We start from the raw sequence: 25,276 nt of genomic DNA, 5'->3' as shown, positions 1-25,276 counted from the left end.
TGAAGCATAAATATTCAGCTTTATTTGTCCACATGATGAAATGCACAAAATATTCTGGATACTCACTTTCAGAAGATCAAAATCTTTCATCCAAGAGTCCCCCCTTTTCATTACAATCGCCCACACCCTCAATGAAAAAGATGAAATCTGGTATAAACTGTAAATAAATAAAAAAGAAGTAAAGGAACATGGAAAAAGTGATGCAGTAATGCACAAAATCTTCTCTATTCTCTATTTATCGGAAGATCAGATCTTTCATACAAGAGGTGTCCCTTTTCATTACGATCACCCACACCCTTGATGAAAAAGCTAAAATTTGATACAAACTATAAATCATGAAAAAGAAACAGGACCATGGAAACCAAAGAAGAACTAATAGCAATGATATGCCTATCTACAAAATAAATTCTGCAGGACACAGATGGGTAAAAGTAGAACAGGAACCGAAAATCTCATCTCGTGCCTTTTGCAGAGCCGCTCAACCCCCTTCCCAATAGAGCAGTACACATTGATGCTGATTTCAAGTTGGTGCGGTTAAAGCTTGAAGTAGAAAATCTCACTGGAAGCTCTTTTAACCATTAATAGCAAAGCTGACCAAGGGCGCTCTTTACATCCAGAGAGCTCACGTCTCTTCTGAATTTGAAGTGGATGAAAGTTTTTCATCCAAACTTTCAAGCAAGTCATGGTATTCAACAAATGATGGATGGGTCTGAAGATGCACATGAAAACCACAGTGAGATGCACAAATAAAGTCAACGTATCCAAGAAATAATGTATCAAATTTACCTTTAAAGTAATGCTATATGCTTTCCACAAGCGTAAATCATGCTGAAATAAATCAAACAAGACCTGAGCAAAAATAACAAAAGGAACCTCATGTGAGTTGCAACTAACAAAAGCAATTCTCAAAATAAGCAGAATTTGAGGTTCTCCCAAACGGGAACAAAGTAAAACTGATGGCAAACTCATTTTTCATGTAGTTAAGGCAACATATCTATAATATCCTATATCCAGTTAAAGGAAGTTAGCCAAACCTCAGACCGCCTCAAAAGTGTGGCCAATACTACAATCCACTCTTTGAACTTCACAGAGCACATATGAGACAAAAGGAACTCTGCATCTAAACGACTTTGCAATGTTTCCATCTGAAGCTGATGATTCAAACGAAACAAGATTATCAGTATGAGTATTAAGTTCAACAACAGTTATAGCTGAACATACTTTAAGAATGCATATCAGCAAACATATTACCAGAATTACATCTTAAAAAAGAAATTCGGGCACCATTTGGGAACTCATTAGCATAAGTCAAAAGTTATGAACTGGAACATCTATGGACATAAATAAGGAACAAAGCATGAAACCAAGAGATTGAAATTAATTTAAGAGTACTTTTCTTAACACAAAGATCAATAAACTCATAACTTGATCATGAAGTAGAAACTTCTCATATTCTCTGGAGACAAAATGCCCCAACACATCCCCAAGAGAAGAACCCTTGTGATGCAAGAGCTTAAAATAGTTTATGGACATAATTCACCCTATCATCCATCTGATATGAAACATCTAATATGATGATACATTTGTGGCATTCAAAATAGCGTTGCCAAGCAATAATTGTTAGTACCTTCTGCCCAATAAGTTCAAAGCCTGAAGCAAAATTGTCCAAACGAGCACTTCCATATCTTTCTCGCTGCAAATATTCCTGCAATACATTTATATCACATGATCTGTTTTTAATAACATAATAAGATACAATCTGAAATGTTTGTCAATCATACCACAAGATCAAACTGCGTGCCCTTCACAAATGCAACGAGCTTTGACAGTTCTTTTCCAGACATCAAATAGCTTGCATGACTTTCTAAAATATTCTTAACAGAAGCAACATGTGCACTCTGCTCCTTAAATGAACTGCTCCAAAAAAAATTATAAGAAAAAGGAATGAAGTAAGTGCAAGTCTTCTTCCATCATCAGCACCAGAATCTTAGGTGCCAATTTTTTCTAAAATAAAACAAAGAACATCTACCCTTTGGACTCCAAAGTTTGCCTCCGGTGACTAGAAGGAAACAGAAAATATCCAAAGAATCTAGGAGATAGCTTCTCAGAATCAGTGGTTGTGGGTTCATATTCCCGTCCAGATCTGAGAAGAAACCTCACCTGAAAACCAAGCAAAAAAATGTGAACAGTTCACACAAAGAAGACAATCTTGTTAAAAACATGATTGACATCAAAGTTCATACCAGTTCCCCTGCCAGTTCGTATAAAGACTCATCCAATGTTGCCTGGGCAAGTGGAGAACACCATGTGAGGTCAAGGAATAAGTCCAAACTTGTTGATGTTACTGAAAATTTGACTTTACCAAGCATGTGTTCATTTGATTTTCCATTTGGAAATAAATTGAACTAAAGCTCATTGAGATCTTCATAAAATTTGAAATGCCTGGGACCAAATATCATTTATCCTTTACCCAGTCAATTTGATGTTTTACAGACGACAAAAGTCATGGAAATTGTTGAAAAGAACATCCACTATCGACATCCTTAACAGTGTGTTTTGACACATCTAAACGAAACCATTCAGCGACAAAAATTACTTAATCTTGGATTGTTCATTAAACTTTTTCCTTGTACATATGTAACTATATCTGCAACATTTTCTGCCTATTTAATTTCTTCAGCAGGATAACAAAAACATATATACTTATCCAGGGAAATACTTTAATGCATTACATGGATAAAAGGCCAAAATTCATTACATCTGCACGTGATTACCTGCAACAAACGCAATGCACAATACTGACTTACAGCTGGACCTTCAAGCTTAGCAATTACCTGCAGCAAGAAGTATGTTAAGCAAAAGACATCCAAAGGTAAGATTTCTTCAGAGATAATTCTCAACACAAATTAAAGTATCCCCAGACCCCTCCTAAAAAAGGGGAAATTTAGAAGAGATATACAATTTGTAGCTGAAGACAAGATGGAGATTACAGACAGAAATTTGAAACTGAAAGCCTCTAAGGCTGTAACTCTTACTAGTATATAGCAAGCGGCAGTTCGATACCATCTCCTTTGGAAACATTCCTCAAATAACCTAAATATAAAGACAAATTAGCTAATAATGGAGTTCGACACAAGCAAAATTCAGTTTCTACAAACTATGGTCTATCTAACAGGCTTTTAATATACATCAAAGCTGCTGTTTTGTTAAAACTCATTCAGTAGTGTCGTACAAGTTAAAGAATAAATTCTTTTACATACTCGGTCGATCTCCCAGCAGCAGCAAACAAATCTGCCCAATGCCGGCCATCAGTCTTTCTTGCAACACTAACGACCACGTCAAAGTACTCCGGAAAATTTCTAATCAAATCACATGTCTTATCCAGAAGTGAGGAACTTGTTGAATGATTGGGAATAACACTCTGATTCTTGCTCCTGTAAAAGAAGACGCATATTTTACTACATGATGGAAAATATAAGTGTGTTCTGGGGGCTGGCAGAGGGAGAAAAAAGAGCTAAGAGAAGACTGTCAGATCAAAGTCATAGAAAATTAGTGACTACCTCAAGAAGAAACTTCCAAGTTCCAACAAAAGATGCCCCAAGAAACAACATTCAACAAAAATAAACTCTACCTCATTTTATATAACTGTTTTTTTCTCAAAACTAGTACTACTATTGTCAGGGTCAACTGGGTTTTCTTTAGCTACTATGATTTTCTTAAAACACATCTAAAACCATTAAATTTTAGAAGTGTGATTCTTACTACTTTTTGTATAGCTTTTTGACTATGTGAATTGTAATTTAAATAACTAAAGGCATTGATGTAAAAAAAATTAATCTTGAAATAAGACTGTTGGATCCTTGGTACTCCATAAGTGTTCATTATGAATGGGTTGGAGGGAGACGGACTACTAGAGCAAGACATTATTTGTGATTCAACAATGTTCCCACAGAAGCTTCCTGAATATCAGAACTCTAAATTCTGGAAAATTATCCATGATAAAAAGGTCAGCAGGAGTACTTTGGATAGCAAGTGATAATCTTACAAATTATTTAATTGGTAAAAATTACCCAGAAATGTCGGCTTCAAACACAGTAAAAAGGAGCCACTCTAAACAATGCGAAAAATGTGGCTTCTCTGCTGATAATTGTGCCAATCTTAGAGCTTCTTCCTTTTTATCCCTCTGCCAAAACAGTAAGAGAGATCATCACAAAAAATGAAGTTGTTTGTTAATTTTGTTTCATGTGAATCCTCGCGGTTAACAAACCATAAAGATTATAGCAGCGTCACGGAAATGAATGCTTATTCAGATGAAAACAGAGACACCTAAAACACACACACAGACAAAAAGAAAAAGGGAAAAAATACGGATTATCCAAAAAAATTGTCTACCAAAATATCGATAATAGACATAGAACATGAATACTTACTAACAGGTGCATGGATTAGGATTAAACACGAACGATTAAATGCATAAACGTCCACAAATTGAGCTGTATAAAAATCTTCCAACAAACAAAAAATTTTACTTTACATTTTGTCAAATAAATAAGAAGATTGCTACCTTATCATGAAAAGTTTTGTGTACTTGTGACTTCTCTTATCAAAAATCACATTTTTCAATTTTTTTTATCAAGTATAAGTATTAGTATTTTCATTAATAAACATGGACAAACTGACCGTATACAATGACTCAATGAGTATACCAAAAAGTAAAGAATTTATAAAACATGATTCTCTACAAACTCCACCCAGTCTAACTGGAACTTTCTGTTTACACCAAAGGAAAATGAGGGATCGGAGACTACTCCTCAACTGAGAGAAACTCGATTCCACTCCTACAAAAACATGTTTAAGTAACTCTATACTAATAGTAGATATCATATGTGTATGCATGATCCAATCAATCTATAACCCCAACTTAGGATGGGGGATGCCGTTCACACCCGGACACCCTGGTGGCAAGGTATAAACCCCTCACATGGTTGATGTTGGTCACACCCCAAGCATCCTAGGTGGTGAGATATAAACCTCTCACATGATTGATGTTGGTCACACCCCAAGCATCCTAGGTGGTGAGATATAAACCTCTCACATGATTGATGTTGGTCACACCCCAAGCATCCTAGGTGGTGAGATATAAACCTCTCACATGATTGATGTTGGTCACACCCCAAGCATCCTAGGTGGTGAGATATAAACCTCTCACATGATTGATGTTGGTCACACCCCAAGCATCCTAGGTGGTGAGATATAAACCTCTCACATGATTGATGTTGGTCACACCCCAAGCATCCTAGGTGGTGAGATATAAACCTCTCACATGATTGATGTTGGTCACACCCCAAGCATCCTAGGTGGTGAGATATAAACCTCTCACATGGTTGATGTTGGTCACACCCCAAGCATCCTAGGTGGTGAGATATAAACCTCTCACATGGTTGATGTTGGTCACACCCCAAGCATCCTAGGTGGTGAGATATAAACCTCTCACATGGTTGATGTTGGTCACACCCCAAGCATCCTAGGTGGTGAGATATAAACCTCTCACATGGTTGATGTTGGTCACACCCCAAGCATCCTAGGTGGTGAGATATAAACCTCTCACATGGTTGATGTTGGTCACACCCCAAGCATCCTAGGTGGTGAGATATAAACCTCTCACATGGTTGATGTTGGTCACACCCCAAGCATCCTAGGTGGTGAGATATAAACCTCTCACATGGTTGATGTTGGTCACACCCCAAGCATCCTAGGTGGTGAGATATAAACCTCTCACATGGTTGATGTTGGTCACACCCCAAGCATCCTAGGTGGTGAGATATAAACCTCTCACATGGTTGATGTTGGTCACACCCCAAGCATCCTAGGTGGTGAGATATAAACCTCTCACATGGTTGATGTTGGTCACACCCCAAGCATCCTAGGTGGTGAGATATAAACCTCTCACATGGTTGATGTTGGTCACACCCCAAGCATCCTAGGTGGTGAGATATAAACCTCTCACATGGTTGATGTTGGTCACACCCCAAGCATCCTAGGTGGTGAGATATAAACCTCTCACATGGTTGATGTTGGTCACACCCCAAGCATCCTAGGTGGTGAGATATAAACCTCTCACATGGTTGATGTTGGTCACACCCCAAGCATCCTAGGTGGTGAGATATAAACCTCTCACATGGTTGATGTTGGTCACACCCCAAGCATCCTAGGTGGTGAGATATAAACCTCTCACATGGTTGATGTTGGTCACACCCCAAGCATCCTAGGTGGTGAGATATAAACCTCTCACATGGTTGATGTTGGTCACACCCCAAGCATCCTAGGTGGTGAGATATAAACCTCTCACATGGTTGATGTTGGTCACACCCCAAGCATCCTAGGTGGTGAGATATAAACCTCTCACATGGTTGATGTTGGTCACACCCCAAGCATCCTAGGTGGTGAGATATAAACCTCTCACATGGTTGATGTTGGTCACACCCCAAGCATCCTAGGTGGTGAGATATAAACCTCTCACATGGTTGATGTTGGTCACACCCCAAGCATCCTAGGTGGTGAGATATAAACCTCTCACATGGTTGATGTTGGTCACACCCCAAGCATCCTAGGTGGTGAGATATAAACCTCTCACATGGTTGATGTTGGTCACACCCCAAGCATCCTAGGTGGTGAGATATAAACCTCTCACATGGTTGATGTTGGTCACACCCCAAGCATCCTAGGTGGTGAGATATAAACCTCTCACATGGTTGATGTTGGTCACACCCCAAGCATCCTAGGTGGTGAGATATAAACCTCTCACATGGTTGATGTTGGTCACACCCCAAGCATCCTAGGTGGTGAGATATAAACCTCTCACATGGTTGATGTTGGTCACACCCCAAGCATCCTAGGTGGTGAGATATAAACCTCTCACATGGTTGATGTTGGTCACACCCCAAGCATCCTAGGTGGTGAGATATAAACCTCTCACATGGTTGATGTTGGTCACACCCCAAGCATCCTAGGTGGTGAGATATAAACCTCTCACATGGTTGATGTTGGTCACACCCCAAGCATCCTAGGTGGTGAGATATAAACCTCTCACATGGTTGATGTTGGTCACACCCCAAGCATCCTAGGTGGTGAGATATAAACCTCTCACATGGTTGATGTTGGTCACACCCCAAGCATCCTAGGTGGTGAGATATAAACCTCTCACATGGTTGATGTTGGTCACACCCCAAGCATCCTAGGTGGTGAGATATAAACCTCTCACATGGTTGATGTTGGTCACACCCCAAGCATCCTAGGTGGTGAGATATAAACCTCTCACATGGTTGATGTTGGTCACACCCCAAGCATCCTAGGTGGTGAGATATAAACCTCTCACATGGTTGATGTTGGTCACACCCCAAGCATCCTAGGTGGTGAGATATAAACCTCTCACATGGTTGATGTTGGTCACACCCCAAGCATCCTAGGTGGTGAGATATAAACCTCTCACATGGTTGATGTTGGTCACACCCCAAGCATCCTAGGTGGTGAGATATAAACCTCTCACATGGTTGATGTTGGTCACACCCCAAGCATCCTAGGTGGTGAGATATAAACCTCTCACATGGTTGATGTTGGTCACACCCCAAGCATCCTAGGTGGTGAGATATAAACCTCTCACATGGTTGATGTTGGTCACACCCCAAGCATCCTAGGTGGTGAGATATAAACCTCTCACATGGTTGATGTTGGTCACACCCCAAGCATCCTAGGTGGTGAGATATAAACCTCTCACATGGTTGATGTTGGTCACACCCCAAGCATCCTAGGTGGTGAGATATAAACCTCTCACATGGTTGATGTTGGTCACACCCCAAGCATCCTAGGTGGTGAGATATAAACCTCTCACATGGTTGATGTTGGTCACACCCCAAGCATCCTAGGTGGTGAGATATAAACCTCTCACATGGTTGATGTTGGTCACACCCCAAGCATCCTAGGTGGTGAGATATAAACCTCTCACATGGTTGATGTTGGTCACACCCCAAGCATCCTAGGTGGTGAGATATAAACCTCTCACATGGTTGATGTTGGTCACACCCCAAGCATCCTAGGTGGTGAGATATAAACCTCTCACATGGTTGATGTTGGTCACACCCCAAGCATCCTAGGTGGTGAGATATAAACCTCTCACATGGTTGATGTTGGTCACACCCCAAGCATCCTAGGTGGTGAGATATAAACCTCTCACATGGTTGATGTTGGTCACACCCCAAGCATCCTAGGTGGTGAGATATAAACCTCTCACATGGTTGATGTTGGTCACACCCCAAGCATCCTAGGTGGTGAGATATAAACCTCTCACATGGTTGATGTTGGTCACACCCCAAGCATCCTAGGTGGTGAGATATAAACCTCTCACATGGTTGATGTTGGTCACACCCCAAGCATCCTAGGTGGTGAGATATAAACCTCTCACATGGTTGATGTTGGTCACACCCCAAGCATCCTAGGTGGTGAGATATAAACCTCTCACATGGTTGATGTTGGTCACACCCCAAGCATCCTAGGTGGTGAGATATAAACCTCTCACATGGTTGATGTTGGTCACACCCCAAGCATCCTAGGTGGTGAGATATAAACCTCTCACATGGTTGATGTTGGTCACACCCCAAGCATCCTAGGTGGTGAGATATAAACCTCTCACATGGTTGATGTTGGTCACACCCCAAGCATCCTAGGTGGTGAGATATAAACCTCTCACATGGTTGATGTTGGTCACACCCCAAGCATCCTAGGTGGTGAGATATAAACCTCTCACATGGTTGATGTTGGTCACACCCCAAGCATCCTAGGTGGTGAGATATAAACCTCTCACATGGTTGATGTTGGTCACACCCCAAGCATCCTAGGTGGTGAGATATAAACCTCTCACATGGTTGATGTTGGTCACACCCCAAGCATCCTAGGTGGTGAGATATAAACCTCTCACATGGTTGATGTTGGTCACACCCCAAGCATCCTAGGTGGTGAGATATAAACCTCTCACATGGTTGATGTTGGTCACACCCCAAGCATCCTAGGTGGTGAGATATAAACCTCTCACATGGTTGATGTTGGTCACACCCCAAGCATCCTAGGTGGTGAGATATAAACCTCTCACATGGTTGATGTTGGTCACACCCCAAGCATCCTAGGTGGTGAGATATAAACCTCTCACATGGTTGATGTTGGTCACACCCCAAGCATCCTAGGTGGTGAGATATAAACCTCTCACATGGTTGATGTTGGTCACACCCCAAGCATCCTAGGTGGTGAGATATAAACCTCTCACATGGTTGATGTTGGTCACACCCCAAGCATCCTAGGTGGTGAGATATAAACCTCTCACATGGTTGATGTTGGTCACACCCCAAGCATCCTAGGTGGTGAGATATAAACCTCTCACATGGTTGATGTTGGTCACACCCCAAGCATCCTAGGTGGTGAGATATAAACCTCTCACATGGTTGATGTTGGTCACACCCCAAGCATCCTAGGTGGTGAGATATAAACCTCTCACATGGTTGATGTTGGTCACACCCCAAGCATCCTAGGTGGTGAGATATAAACCTCTCACATGGTTGATGTTGGTCACACCCCAAGCATCCTAGGTGGTGAGATATAAACCTCTCACATGGTTGATGTTGGTCACACCCCAAGCATCCTAGGTGGTGAGATATAAACCTCTCACATGGTTGATGTTGGTCACACCCCAAGCATCCTAGGTGGTGAGATATAAACCTCTCACATGGTTGATGTTGGTCACACCCCAAGCATCCTAGGTGGTGAGATATAAACCTCTCACATGGTTGATGTTGGTCACACCCCAAGCATCCTAGGTGGTGAGATATAAACCTCTCACATGGTTGATGTTGGTCACACCCCAAGCATCCTAGGTGGTGAGATATAAACCTCTCACATGGTTGATGTTGGTCACACCCCAAGCATCCTAGGTGGTGAGATATAAACCTCTCACATGGTTGATGTTGGTCACACCCCAAGCATCCTAGGTGGTGAGATATAAACCTCTCACATGGTTGATGTTGGTCACACCCCAAGCATCCTAGGTGGTGAGATATAAACCTCTCACATGGTTGATGTTGGTCACACCCCAAGCATCCTAGGTGGTGAGATATAAACCTCTCACATGGTTGATGTTGGTCACACCCCAAGCATCCTAGGTGGTGAGATATAAACCTCTCACATGGTTGATGTTGGTCACACCCCAAGCATCCTAGGTGGTGAGATATAAACCTCTCACATGGTTGATGTTGGTCACACCCCAAGCATCCTAGGTGGTGAGATATAAACCTCTCACATGGTTGATGTTGGTCACACCCCAAGCATCCTAGGTGGTGAGATATAAACCTCTCACATGGTTGATGTTGGTCACACCCCAAGCATCCTAGGTGGTGAGATATAAACCTCTCACATGGTTGATGTTGGTCACACCCCAAGCATCCTAGGTGGTGAGATATAAACCTCTCACATGGTTGATGTTGGTCACACCCCAAGCATCCTAGGTGGTGAGATATAAACCTCTCACATGGTTGATGTTGGTCACACCCCAAGCATCCTAGGTGGTGAGATATAAACCTCTCACATGGTTGATGTTGGTCACACCCCAAGCATCCTAGGTGGTGAGATATAAACCTCTCACATGGTTGATGTTGGTCACACCCCAAGCATCCTAGGTGGTGAGATATAAACCTCTCACATGGTTGATGTTGGTCACACCCCAAGCATCCTAGGTGGTGAGATATAAACCTCTCACATGGTTGATGTTGGTCACACCCCAAGCATCCTAGGTGGTGAGATATAAACCTCTCACATGGTTGATGTTGGTCACACCCCAAGCATCCTAGGTGGTGAGATATAAACCTCTCACATGGTTGATGTTGGTCACACCCCAAGCATCCTAGGTGGTGAGATATAAACCTCTCACATGGTTGATGTTGGTCACACCCCAAGCATCCTAGGTGGTGAGATATAAACCTCTCACATGGTTGATGTTGGTCACACCCCAAGCATCCTAGGTGGTGAGATATAAACCTCTCACATGGTTGATGTTGGTCACACCCCAAGCATCCTAGGTGGTGAGATATAAACCTCTCACATGGTTGATGTTGGTCACACCCCAAGCATCCTAGGTGGTGAGATATAAACCTCTCACATGGTTGATGTTGGTCACACCCCAAGCATCCTAGGTGGTGAGATATAAACCTCTCACATGGTTGATGTTGGTCACACCCCAAGCATCCTAGGTGGTGAGATATAAACCTCTCACATGGTTGATGTTGGTCACACCCCAAGCATCCTAGGTGGTGAGATATAAACCTCTCACATGGTTGATGTTGGTCACACCCCAAGCATCCTAGGTGGTGAGATATAAACCTCTCACATGGTTGATGTTGGTCACACCCCAAGCATCCTAGGTGGTGAGATATAAACCTCTCACATGGTTGATGTTGGTCACACCCCAAGCATCCTAGGTGGTGAGATATAAACCTCTCACATGGTTGATGTTGGTCACACCCCAAGCATCCTAGGTGGTGAGATATAAACCTCTCACATGGTTGATGTTGGTCACACCCCAAGCATCCTAGGTGGTGAGATATAAACCTCTCACATGGTTGATGTTGGTCACACCCCAAGCATCCTAGGTGGTGAGATATAAACCTCTCACATGGTTGATGTTGGTCACACCCCAAGCATCCTAGGTGGTGAGATATAAACCTCTCACATGGTTGATGTTGGTCACACCCCAAGCATCCTAGGTGGTGAGATATAAACCTCTCACATGGTTGATGTTGGTCACACCCCAAGCATCCTAGGTGGTGAGATATAAACCTCTCACATGGTTGATGTTGGTCACACCCCAAGCATCCTAGGTGGTGAGATATAAACCTCTCACATGGTTGATGTTGGTCACACCCCAAGCATCCTAGGTGGTGAGATATAAACCTCTCACATGGTTGATGTTGGTCACACCCCAAGCATCCTAGGTGGTGAGATATAAACCTCTCACATGGTTGATGTTGGTCACACCCCAAGCATCCTAGGTGGTGAGATATAAACCTCTCACATGGTTGATGTTGGTCACACCCCAAGCATCCTAGGTGGTGAGATATAAACCTCTCACATGGTTGATGTTGGTCACACCCCAAGCATCCTAGGTGGTGAGATATAAACCTCTCACATGGTTGATGTTGGTCACACCCCAAGCATCCTAGGTGGTGAGATATAAACCTCTCACATGGTTGATGTTGGTCACACCCCAAGCATCCTAGGTGGTGAGATATAAACCTCTCACATGGTTGATGTTGGTCACACCCCAAGCATCCTAGGTGGTGAGATATAAACCTCTCACATGGTTGATGTTGGTCACACCCCAAGCATCCTAGGTGGTGAGATATAAACCTCTCACATGGTTGATGTTGGTCACACCCCAAGCATCCTAGGTGGTGAGATATAAACCTCTCACATGGTTGATGTTGGTCACACCCCAAGCATCCTAGGTGGTGAGATATAAACCTCTCACATGGTTGATGTTGGTCACACCCCAAGCATCCTAGGTGGTGAGATATAAACCTCTCACATGGTTGATGTTGGTCACACCCCAAGCATCCTAGGTGGTGAGATATAAACCTCTCACATGGTTGATGTTGGTCACACCCCAAGCATCCTAGGTGGTGAGATATAAACCTCTCACATGGTTGATGTTGGTCACACCCCAAGCATCCTAGGTGGTGAGATATAAACCTCTCACATGGTTGATGTTGGTCACACCCCAAGCATCCTAGGTGGTGAGATATAAACCTCTCACATGGTTGATGTTGGTCACACCCCAAGCATCCTAGGTGGTGAGATATAAACCTCTCACATGGTTGATGTTGGTCACACCCCAAGCATCCTAGGTGGTGAGATATAAACCTCTCACATGGTTGATGTTGGTCACACCCCAAGCATCCTAGGTGGTGAGATATAAACCTCTCACATGGTTGATGTTGGTCACACCCCAAGCATCCTAGGTGGTGAGATATAAACCTCTCACATGGTGATGACAAGTTTGAGAGGCTTGTTTGGGGTTCCTTCGGGTTCCTCATTCGCCATGTCCCGTTAATCAACTTTTTGGCCGTACTAGCCACGTGAACGAAGAGAAGGATCAAGAGTAGCTCAGGTCCCTACATGGTGACATCATGTAGGCAAAATATGCATTAGTACTTGGAATGTACTAAGTATGCGGGGTGCAACACAACAATAGACAAGGACACAATCGAAATACAAGAAATAGTTTCATAGGCATTATGAATAACAATATGAGGATGCATGATCAAAGTGAAGTCAAAACATGTTTAAGTAACTCTATACTAATAGTAGATATCATATGTGTATGCATGATCCAACCAATCTATAACCCCAACTTAGGATGAGGGATGCCGTTCACACCCGGACACCCTGGTGGCAAGGTATAAACCCCTCACATGGTTGATGTTGGTCACACCCCAAGCATCCTAGGTGGTGAGATATAAACCTCTCACATGGTTGATGTTGGTCACACCCCAAGCATCCTAGGTGGTGAGATATAAACCTCTCACATGGTTGATGTTGGTCACACCCCAAGCATCCTAGGTGGTGAGATATAAACCTCTCACATGGTTGATGTTGGTCACACCCCAAGCATCCTAGGTGGTGAGATATAAACCTCTCACATGGTTGATGTTGGTCACACCCCAAGCATCCTAGGTGGTGAGATATAAACCTCTCACATGGTTGATGTTGGTCACACCCCAAGCATCCTAGGTGGTGAGATATAAACCTCTCACATGGTTGATGTTGGTCACACCCCAAGCATCCTAGGTGGTGAGATATAAACCTCTCACATGGTTGATGTTGGTCACACCCCAAGCATCCTAGGTGGTGAGATATAAACCTCTCACATGGTTGATGTTGGTCACACCCCAAGCATCCTAGGTGGTGAGATATAAACCTCTCACATGGTTGTCCGGTTCTTTTCCCCCGGACCGGGCATGGTCATGCAACACTTTATATAGGAAATTCCCATTAGGCTCTAATGCAATCTCACGTATGGAATGAACATATACACAAGCTTAGTTTGTCATCAACACATCTCTGGATTTCCATACATCTCATAACTCAAGCTTTAAAGCATCGATTCATCAATTCTCCATAGTTGGACATTTTGTCAAACACCTTGAAGGCATGTAATGGAATCAAAGAGCATGGAAAATAGGGTAGTAATTATGCAGCCAAACCAGTGAACAACCTACAACAACACCTTTTTAACACCCACAATACCACATGAAAATCTCCACATCCATTCCAAATTTAGGTTCAAGTTCTAGGGTCACAACATGCTCAAAACAATCACTTTTCATGTTTAAAATTCAATGTGCAGGAAATTATTACAAAGAACAAGACTAATTTATGAATCTTAACTTAAACCATGAATTAGTGAGTAGAATAGAGTCTAGGCACTATGGGTGGAAGGACCCATGAGTTCAACACCACATACCTTGAGTTTTTATGAAGGTCTTGAGAGTGTCTTCAATGGAAGCTTGGAACTTGGAGCAAGAGTCTCTTCAATCTTGAGGAAGGTTTTGGATTAGGGTTCTTGAGAGAACTTGAGAGAAAATGTGTCTAAGTATGGGAGAGGTGTTTTGGGAAATGTTTTAGAGATGGGAATTGAACTAATGGTATATAGGAAATAACATATGCCCTTTGGAAAAATGGTCCAACACTTAGAAAAAAAAATGAGGCGGGTGAACAGTAAAAACGCTCACTGGAAATTGCCTTTCCTGCCGGACAGATTTTACGAAAATGGGCATAACTTCTTCGTCCGAACTCCGAATGAGGTGAAACGAAGTGCGTTAGGTAGCTAACTCAAAGGGCTTTCCATGCCCTTCGTCTTCTCCTCCTCCCACTCTACCAACTGAACATCAACTCTTTCACAGTGTGTTTGGCACTGCCGAAGGGGTGCCAAACCACCTAAACATATCCCACCATAATCTCATTGGTTAGGCAATGTATAAGAAGATGATCCACGTCCTTGCCCGCCTCCTTACACATGTAACATCAATTGACGGAGATAACCTTCCGCTTTCAAAATCACCCCTCTAGTAGCTAGCCATGTGAAAAAGCACACATTTCTCAGCACAATTGAAACCCATATCGCATTACATGGGAAATCAGACTCCACCTTAATCAAAAGTTTCTCATAAGGACTTCAGAGAGAACACTCCATTTCCTAGGGCCACCACTAACCATCGAGGCTATCCACCGGATTGACTTGCATATGAAGGCTAGTAATCTTTGAAATCCACCCACATTCCAATCTTGAAAATCCCTTCTAAATCAAAAATCACATTTATAACTCAATAAAACAAAAACTATTCCTCAAGTGCAAAACGTTTCATGTTGTGGTACTTCTCACTCAAGTGCAAAACGTTTCATCTAGTGGTACTTCTCATTTTCTAAATATCTAATAATATTTTTAAATATAAATTAATCATCATTCTAATGCACAAAAAATACCTCAAATAGCTCTGAATAAACAAAAGAAAGCATTCAACTAGGGTTGGAAGAACTTCATGATTTGATTTGGGACAAATTAAAATGAATGTTGAAGTCCATTATACTGCACTGTCATTTAATAGAAATTATGTAATTACGATCTTACAATTTTAAAATTTCTAGCACATTGTAAAGTGAAAAATGAGCTCCATTCCCGCGGTTCACACCCGGGGTAATGCAATTTCATGTTTACATACCATTACTCCTCTCTATCTCTATCTCTCTCTATCTCTCTCTCAAAGCACATAATGGGTAATGCAATTGCATTGTTATATACTATAACTCTCTCAAAAAAAATGTGCAAAGAAAACGTAGCACTTGGCACTTCTCCATATGGAAAATCAAAAGCAATGATTTGACAGAAATGTCACCATCAACTTCCTTGGAGAAAGATATATTTTTTTTCTTAGTTTGGAATTTAAAAATAATCGCCACTAAAGAAAGATAACCTGTTTCCAAACTTCCACCTTTTTATCAATAAAAAGATATTGCATCAGTTGTCTCACTTTACCCTTTGAATGTAACAACTGCAAGGTACCTGTAGAAGATGTCGAAGTAGGCAATGCAAAATAGTCTGAGCTTGAGGTGATGGCTCAAAACATGGAAACTCTGTACATGCGGAAAATGACATTCTCTGGGAGACGCCAACTACAACTCCGGCGTTTGGAAGCAAACCAAGAGGATAAACCTCACGATCAAAATCCAGCTCCGGATCCAACTACAAGTTCACACCGTAGATTCAAATAAATGAAAGAACAGTAGATGCAATTTTAGACATAAAGGGAAAGACAGATCATGAGATTTTAGGTTTGTGCATGATAATAGGCTCTCTTTTTAAAGAGAATTTATGTGTGATGGTAGTTAATGATCCGGGGCAATAAATGATAAGCTAAGGTCATAACTGGTGGTGCAGTAATGCTAACTATCCGTGGACCTTAGTTTGGTCATAAACTAAAGATGATCAATAATAATACTCTGATGCTTAAATTTGGCAAAAGATGAATCTTAATTTTTTAGGCAAGAAGTACGTCCATGAAGGTATTTCAATTCTCTTTTCAAATGACATCATGAAATGATCCATTATTTAAACTTCAATCCAGGTTCCACCCTTCAGCTATATTTCACTCGGGACTCCACTGTTTTTAACTTTAATTAGCCCCTAAAGTGTTTGACCTTGAGAAATGCTTAAGCACTTCCAATATCCCAAACAACCTATACCAGAAAATATCTCGGCTTCTTTTTACTTCCCCTGATCTTGTTGATACTGACAACTTCTCTTTAATCTTCTTTCCCAACTCCTCCCCTCAAGTGAAAAGAAAGAAAAGGGAAGCAAACTTTTCACATGCACCAGTGCATATCAAAACAGACCAAAGGCTATATTTCTTGAATCATTAAAGAGCTACTAATAACTGAAATATGGACAATTATAGATAGTGTAAAATCAAAGACAAAAGACTATGTGGACTATAGCAATAACATCTTGAATACCTGCAAAAAATCCTCTTGCTTAAAAACATCAGCACCAGGAGATGGATACCAAACCTGTAATACGGAGCTTTTAACCAGTATATAAATCAGACTTGTAAGGTAAGTACATAATTTACAAAATAACTCTAACTGTTAAAGAAAACTGTTACCTGCATTCCACGGTGGCCATAGTCTAACCATGAAACTTCCTCAATCAAGCTTGCTTTCTCCTCTGACTGACCACAGGTAACCCAAAACAACTCTACAGAGTCCGTAAGTTCTCTTTCTCTCCCCTCATCCAAATCAAGAAGTGAAAGCTCTCCATTTGTCCTTTGTATTAAGCATCTGAAAGTACATGCAAGCACTAGAAAATGACAACAAAGTCCTAAAGCACATATCACTTATCAGTACACATCAATACTAGCATGCAGCAATGCAGGGTCCAACTCAGAGATGTAAACATTCAGCAATAAGTACATACCGGGTAGGCTCTCGGACTGACAGATCCAAAGAAGTTGACAGACCACCATTTCCTGCAATGCCTTCTCTTGGGAGCTGATCAGGAATAAAACGCATTGATGCAGGATGGCTCTTTGCAGTCATGATTGATAGCTCTCGTACTGTAGAAAGCTGTTTGTCATGTTATCACTTAAAAACGTATGACAGACACAATACTCTTATTCAAAAGAAATTGTGATATATATCTTGAGCTGTAAAATGCAAAAGAAACTTTGACTCAGTTTTATAGAGCATTTACTCCAAGGAAGTTTCACCTGCAAATCGGGAGAACTCGAAGGCGTTAGTTCACCAGATAACTTCACATGGTAAATATGGACATCGAAAGGTCGGTAAGTGACAAGAAGATAATCTTGGTAAACATCCATGACCATCGGTTTGGTAAGCAAAGGTTTCCGACATAGAAGTGAACTCTGATCAAGGTGATATCTGGGATAGAAAAGCAATTCATACCTGCAATACAAATCAAAGTTGAACAAGTGCTGTTAAAAGCTATTATTTAAGAACCCTCAAGATACAATCTAAAAGATCCTTTTTTTTGTTTTAACATAGAATCTAAAAGATTCAATCTACAACTGGAAAGCTACATTGGTCCTTAAATCAGAAAAATGACCTTCTCACTCCTTAAAAATACTGACCATATATTCAAACAGAAGCAGAGACAAATAGAAGATTCTGCAGCAAACACTTGAGACATAGAAGTGTTAACAATATTTTCTGCAGTCTCGATGCATCTGTCTGACCATAAGAAATCTCTTCTGAGCAGAAGGACATCCATTTCACATACTAGCTGCCTCTTGTGACCATACAGATCATGAGTCATATAGTAAAACATTATTTATCATTCAACATTCAAGGGTAAGATTTGTAACTTGGAGCTCCTGAATAGAATGCCACTCCACCCAGGCTGCACCCTTTAGTGGCCAAGCTAACATATCACCAAAAAAGGTAGCTGCTTATTCAACTAGATGCATATAAGTTCTTTAGTTTTCAAAACATTCCTGATGTTTTCCACTTATGATCATCATTTATTCAACTACCCATCGCTCATCCAGATTTTCATGCCAAGAGATGTTCTTCTTTACTGCTAGATGCTCCCTGATTAATAATGATTATCTCACCCCTAAAATGCATTGCTATCTAAGCGCAAACCAAACACACAGTAGTTTCTTAATAAACCAGGTCAAATATTAGAACAGACCTTCAAATTCAGCAAAGTCAACGCTAACCAGCAGTAAGGTGTAAGAAAATCCAATATACGAATATACATTTCTTGTACAATCATACCTTGTGTAAAACGTAATAACAAATGTAAATTGCTCATCTATCCTCATACAGCATAAGTTGATGCTGTTTAGGTATTAGCTAATGCACATAGATAGCTCACCCGTCAGAAGAATCATCATAGTTGCAGACAACAACAATCTTCCCAAGCCATAACAAGCCTCTGCACTGGATCTTTTGTTCCTGAGTGACATCTCCAAAAACTCTCCACTTTTTCAATCTTATGTCATATAAGATCAGTCCATGAAGGCCAGCAGCTGCTAAGTACATTCCATCCTTGCTAGCAGCCACATGTTGAACTGGCCAATTCTGAGAGATGTAGGAAACCTAGCGGAGAGTTGAACTACATTAGAGATATACCGTCTCAACAAAGAAAAACAAAAGCAACATAAAATATGAATAAACCATACTCATCAGTAAAAAATAGCTCTTAACTGGTAGGCTAAGATGCAAGAGTTTTAGTTCATCAGTATCTTCTGTCTGCACAACAAGCAACCGATCTTCACCATAGATTACTTGTCGGACATAAGTAGTCCCAGAGACTCCTCTGTTCAGACAGCACTTTCCAAAAGAGAATGCAATTATTCTCTCTGAAGATCCTTCCTCAACAGCATAAAGCCTGTATCCATATTCATCCCAGTTCATCAACGAGGTACCGTTCATCATAGGTTCATATTTACATTCCTGATTTCGCTTGACCACTGGAGAAGATGCAGAACTTAAGCCAATTTGACGAATGGTGGACATCAAGCGACAACCAGAAACAGACCAAACTGTTAGCCCTCTTAACTTCCACCCAACTGCAAAAGCTGAATTATCAGGTGTCCAAGCAACACAACTGACAGCACCAGTGTCCTCCACTGAATATCTGCAGAAGAATTGCAGGTTATTGAAAGTCAAGGAAGTCCAATATTTTTTGTTTAGTGTTACAATTTTCCTCATACAAAATCTTCCATCACCTTCCTTTCATTCTAAAGAGATGAAGCCAGAGCTAAAGAGAGCCAGTACTACTCTAAAACATCTCAAATCATACCAACTAGGTAGGATATTCTCATTTTAATGGTTCATAGTGATGATTTTGCTTCAACACTAGTTCTGCTAACTGCCAAGATTTCATAGATATATGCTTCCCATGGTTTACACACGAAACTATTTCTGAAAAGGGCATATAGGCATAAATTAATCATTGGTTAGACCGTTGATGGTACAACTGAAATAATCCCCTTTGGTAGAAAATTTGGGCATTATGATCACAGATATAATTATCTTACACAGATGCTTCTTCAATTTTACTTTCTACACACCAGAAAAAGAAACGTTGAATAAACTTAAATAGTTTTTTATCGTTTGAGAAAAACAGGTGCCTTAAAACACACATCCTTCTTTTGTGAGTGTGTCACTTTGCGCAGGCATGATCTTCTCTGTCCCATTCCAATTTTATCAGAGGATCACAGATCATTATAAAATTTAGTTGCCACATACTATTATTTACTAACTTAATCATCTATTATCAAAAGCTAACAAACACTTCAAAACAAGACTCAGACATAAATAAATGAATTTAGCTAGGTACAAAATAATCAAAATGCAATTTACACTAAAGGGTTCTCTCATCAGCAACCAATTGTGACTGTCTTTTACCAAACTCGGATGTCTACAGCAAAAGCTTACCCCCAATCATACAGAGAAACAGAACGCAGAAGCGAAGCAGATTCTGCAATGTCATACAACTCAACAACACCTCTTCTGGTACCAACAGCAAGGAGTTGTTGATCTGAAGCAACTGCAGCACATACAGCATCACCAGAGCCCAGTTTCTTTTCAGCTTTGATAGACTCCATTTGCTTCAGACCCTTTTTGCTCACAGAACATAAGACCAGTTGTCCATCAGAAAATAGCACAACAAGCAACCTTAAGGGTAAGGAGAACTCCAAATGGATCACAGCAGAGTTTTTCGACAAATGATGACTGCATTTTGAAAAAGATAAACTCCCGCCAGAAGCAAGACCATTTTCCAAAGAACTTGCTAGTTTAGGAACCCCACTGCCATCCCGAGACTGAACATCAAGATCAAAGGCATCCAAGGCTCCACAAAACTGCAATACAACAAAAAATCATGAGCAAACATTTCCTACATTTTCTGCCAACTGAAATGAGCAACTATAGACTTTAATTTAAATAAGTAGACATAAACTAGAAATGTCATCTAAAATTTTCACATTAATGTGCGACATAATTAAGACATGTTTAAAAGAATTACCTCTCCCTTCCAGGATATATTATACAGAGATCCATCAGAAAGCCCAACTATCATATGTTTGTTGTCACAAACTACATTGCTCCTGCAAGCCACATATGCAGGGAATAAACTATGTGTTTCAGCTGAGATCAATAGACGACGAGTTAAATAATGAAGAAATTAATCCGGCATGAAAGACATGAACGGAACTATCTTTACCTTCTCCACAAAATAAACTTCCAGTGAAACAACACAAAGTCCCATAAGTAACAAAGTACAGACATATAGGAACTCAGGCTCTCAATATGGTAACAGATGAAGATAAACTATTGGTGACAATTTAAACTATGAGCCAAACTAGTCCTACTTAATTGACAACTTAAGCTACAAAACCAAAATAATCTTTAAGAAAGTCCAGTTCTAAAATACTGGAGAAACACAGGATTCACCAACAAGTTTATCTTCATTCAAGATCAACAACGGGATCAGACTCAACTGTCTTAAAGTTCAAACTCAATGGCTTTTCCTTTTTTACAAGAAGTTTTTTTTTTTTGATGAAGTAAGATGATTTCATTAAAAGCACCAAGAAGATGCAGATTGTACAATAGACTGAGCTCAGATCTTTAAAGGCAGTTAAGTCTTTTAGATAACTTTCCAACACCACCTGTCAATGATTTCATTTGATGAGCATAGAGGAGTATAAGGTGCCTTTGCATAATAGAGACCATTTCTGGAGTTTCCCCACCTTATGTTGTCGACTACATTTTCCATTACAGAGAAGCTTTGTAATATGGCAGGTAGAGTTAGAAACCCTTCCTGAATAGAATGAGCCAGCAACTGTCTTGCCAATACTGAGAGATGGTGGAGTCTTGATTTTGGGCTATCTAATAGAGGTTAGGAAAATCTAATATTAGTATAGAGCCTTGCAACCATTTATCTTTCCAGAATTTTATGTTAATGCCATTGCCCAATTTGAAGTATGAGTTGGACAAAAATTCACTCCATAGTTTCCTGATGCTCTTCCATGGCTCAACTCCATATGGACTCCTGGTGAGCAACGTACACCAATGATTCCGGGGTCATGCTTAACCCTGACAACCTCTTTCCATAGTGGATTCTCCTCCTGGTTGACTCTCCATAACCATTTCATCAACAGACATTTGTTGTGGGTGCAGAGATCCCTAATTCCTAGGCCTCCAAATCTTTTTGGCAAGATGACCTTTGACCATTTAGCAAGGTGAAATCTATGGCCCTTGTTGCTCCCATAGGAATGTTATCCTGACTTTGTCCAGTTGCTTCACTACTTCGCTGGGGATTGGAATAAGGGACACCAACTATGTAGGGATGCTGTCCAACACACTACTGATCAGTGTCAACCTTCCTCCCAAAGAGAGGTATTGTCTCTGCCAAGCAGAAAGTTTCTTTTCAAATTTTTCAACAACTCCATTCCACACCTCTGTTGATTTACATTTTGTCCCAAGTAGAAGCTCAAGATAAGTGGTGGGCAATGTATCAGTGCCACAACATAGGATTCAAGCTAGCTCATCCAAATTTTTTACTTCATTGTTAGGGAAGATAGATTCAATGTTACCATTGTCTATGCTATTTCTTGGAGAATAAGGTATTGTATTAAAATTGCACTAAGATTGTCTATGCTATTATTTAAGGAAGAGGAGCAACTTTCATGCCGCCCTTGACAAAGTTTGTCACATTTTCTGCCTCACTCTCATAAATTCTACTAACAAAATGAGAGAAAAGGTTTTCCTCCACTTTCTACTCATTATTTCATGTCTTATATCTTTCTATCGTGTACTAATATTCCCACAAGCCACAGTCACTCATTTGTACATTCTTTTTATTTGACATATCAATTTATTTGATTTATAAATTGTGGTAAGGATTTTATATGTTATTTTATAGGATTAAGAAGTATAACAAAATCATACTCAAGACTTTTGCAGAGGTTTCTAGTAACTGTTAGTCTCCCTTTAGAAACTAGCAGAGAGAGTTGAACATCCTTTATATAGTTTGATGGAGACAAATCTTTCATCTGATTGCATTTGCACTTTGCAATCCTCACGTCTCATATAAATGTCCATAGTGAACAAAAAGCAAGGGAAGAAGTATTTTATTTTATTTGGGGGGGGGGGGGTTCCCACCCGGGTAGACTCTTGGAGCCCAACTAAATCTGGATTCGCGCCGGCGGAAAGTCCCACATTGGGAGGTAAAGCTCCCTAATAAAGGCGACTCTGTGCCAGGGGGACTCAAACCCGAGACCTCTGGTTAAGGATGAAGTAGTACTTACCACTCCACCACAAACTTGTTGTTTCATGAATCAAAGAAATAGTAGAAACCTATCACTTGTTGTGAGGAGAGAGTACCAACAAACCTTTGACTCATGACCAGTAGGACATCTAGTAGCTTTAAAGAAAATAAGGTCCTTTCAGAAAACATTTCTCATCTCATGCATTTATCCAAAATAAAATAAATGAAACAATTCTCATCTCATGGATATCCGAAGACTTGTTTTTATTTCAAGGTAGGAAAGATCCGAGGGTGAAGGTTACAGCTTGAGATTAAAATTATAAATGGTCAAAAAGTAGAAAAAGGGTAACTTACATTGTCAAGTTCCTGTTAGCAAAAGGCACTTGTTCATTCAAGAGCAAAGTTATGCTTGCTAGAAACAAACCAGTTGGTTGTTTGCCTCCAATTTGTATTTTCCTATCGGTAAATTGGACCTTCAGAATGTGTAGGTAGAAGGAAGAGGTCTGCCACACAAACAAAGTTAGACAAAGAATAAAAAGGTACTCATTGCTTCACACATATCAAAGCAACTCTAACTTCTCAACATCAGAAACGGGTGCGACAAACAGTAACAGTCTTGAAGTGTCAGCAAATAATTTTAGGATTTAAGTTTTTTTTTTTTTGATGACAAGGGAAACCCACAGCCGCTACCCTTTGGGTGCGCACAGGATTTAAGTTAATATTTTACACTATCAGTATATTTAGCATGATATTTACCCTCAGCTTTTCAATCCACAACTGCCATAGACAATTGAATTGATAGTGTATAAATCTGAACCCAATTTTCCTAGAAAGCTCAGCAAGCACTTTACTTCTCAAGTGTCCATAGAAGTAAAGCTACTCTTACAAGATAATTCAAATAGTAGAACATCTTATATTATTGTTTATGGGTGTGAAATCATCAAGTTTCACATTTCCCATAAATTCTGGACAATACACTATGTAAAGGCACTTGGGATCCCTAGACCATTCCGCTGTTGAGCACAATTTTTAACTTAAATACCAAAATTGTCACATTTACCCACTAAAAGATCACGTGAAACAGGCTACTCTACCAACTTAAATTATACATAACACTGATAAAAGGACTCCACCAACCAACTATTCTAACCAGTTGATGTTGGGTATATAATTACTCTCTTTTCATTCTTCTCTATTCAAGCACATTACATTACAAAGACATCATAATCCCAATGAATGTTAACTTACAAGAACTGCAATCAATTTGGTATCAGGACTCCAAACAGCTCGCAAATTCTCGCCTTCCTTCTGAATCGAATCCGAGCTTCTCTTGTACTTGCCCAATCTCACTCTATGCTGCAGCCAATTCAAAACCCAAAAGAAATGTAAGAAATTGATCAACACCCAGTTCAAAACATCATAAAAATGTGAAGAATTCTCATCAACCAAACCGAAATTCTCAACAAAAAAAAAAAAATTGATCAAACTCTGACCTGTGAGGAGGACCATAGTTCAAGATGAGTAGGAGAAACGACAAGCAATAAGCGATTAATGACTTTGAGGTACACAATTTGCTGTGAAGAAGGGCATAGCCCTGATTCCATAGGAATGACCTGTGGCCATCCATATGCCATATACATCTTCTTGAAAATTTAAGCGAAAAAATCCTGAACAGGGGATACTTCAGTTTCCGAAGCTTTTCAATCCGAAAAAAATCAGGAGAAAATGCAGATCAAAGAGTGCGAGAGAGCATGATTAGGGTTTTAATGGAGATCCAAATCTGAGTAAATTTGATGAAGAAAATGATGAAAGAGAGTGTCAATGTGATGGGACCTCCCTTTCAGTTGGGGTTTGGATCTCAAAGAGTTTTGAAGAACTGTGATGCTGCTA

General features: G+C 40.5%; 1 protein-coding gene across 1 annotated transcript; it reads right to left on the bottom strand.

The window, feature by feature from the left end:
• Nucleotides 1-25,276, bottom strand: LOC102578698 (RAB6A-GEF complex partner protein 1-like). The gene is made up of 23 exons (XM_006339549.2): nucleotides 24,880-25,276; nucleotides 24,635-24,742; nucleotides 23,741-23,889; nucleotides 21,143-21,224; nucleotides 20,554-20,978; nucleotides 19,318-19,750; nucleotides 18,986-19,209; nucleotides 17,856-18,051; nucleotides 17,564-17,712; nucleotides 17,253-17,427; nucleotides 17,104-17,157; nucleotides 16,154-16,333; nucleotides 4,071-4,183; nucleotides 3,261-3,434; nucleotides 3,036-3,093; nucleotides 2,775-2,834; nucleotides 2,244-2,285; nucleotides 2,030-2,160; nucleotides 1,782-1,914; nucleotides 1,628-1,705; nucleotides 1,035-1,151; nucleotides 787-849; nucleotides 1-709 (listed from the first exon to the last, which is right to left on the bottom strand). Exons 1-23 carry the CDS (start codon nucleotides 25,024-25,026, stop codon nucleotides 623-625), a joined length of 3,378 nt encoding a protein of 1,125 aa, XP_006339611.1. The 5' UTR covers nucleotides 25,027-25,276; the 3' UTR covers nucleotides 1-622.

Source organism: Solanum tuberosum, unplaced genomic scaffold (genome assembly GCF_000226075.1).
Source record: "Solanum tuberosum cultivar DM 1-3 516 R44 unplaced genomic scaffold, SolTub_3.0 scf00010, whole genome shotgun sequence".
NCBI lineage: Eukaryota > Viridiplantae > Streptophyta > Magnoliopsida > Solanales > Solanaceae > Solanum > Solanum tuberosum.
Note: the sequence above shows the minus strand (reverse complement) of the source record. Positions and strands in the feature narration are given on the sequence as shown.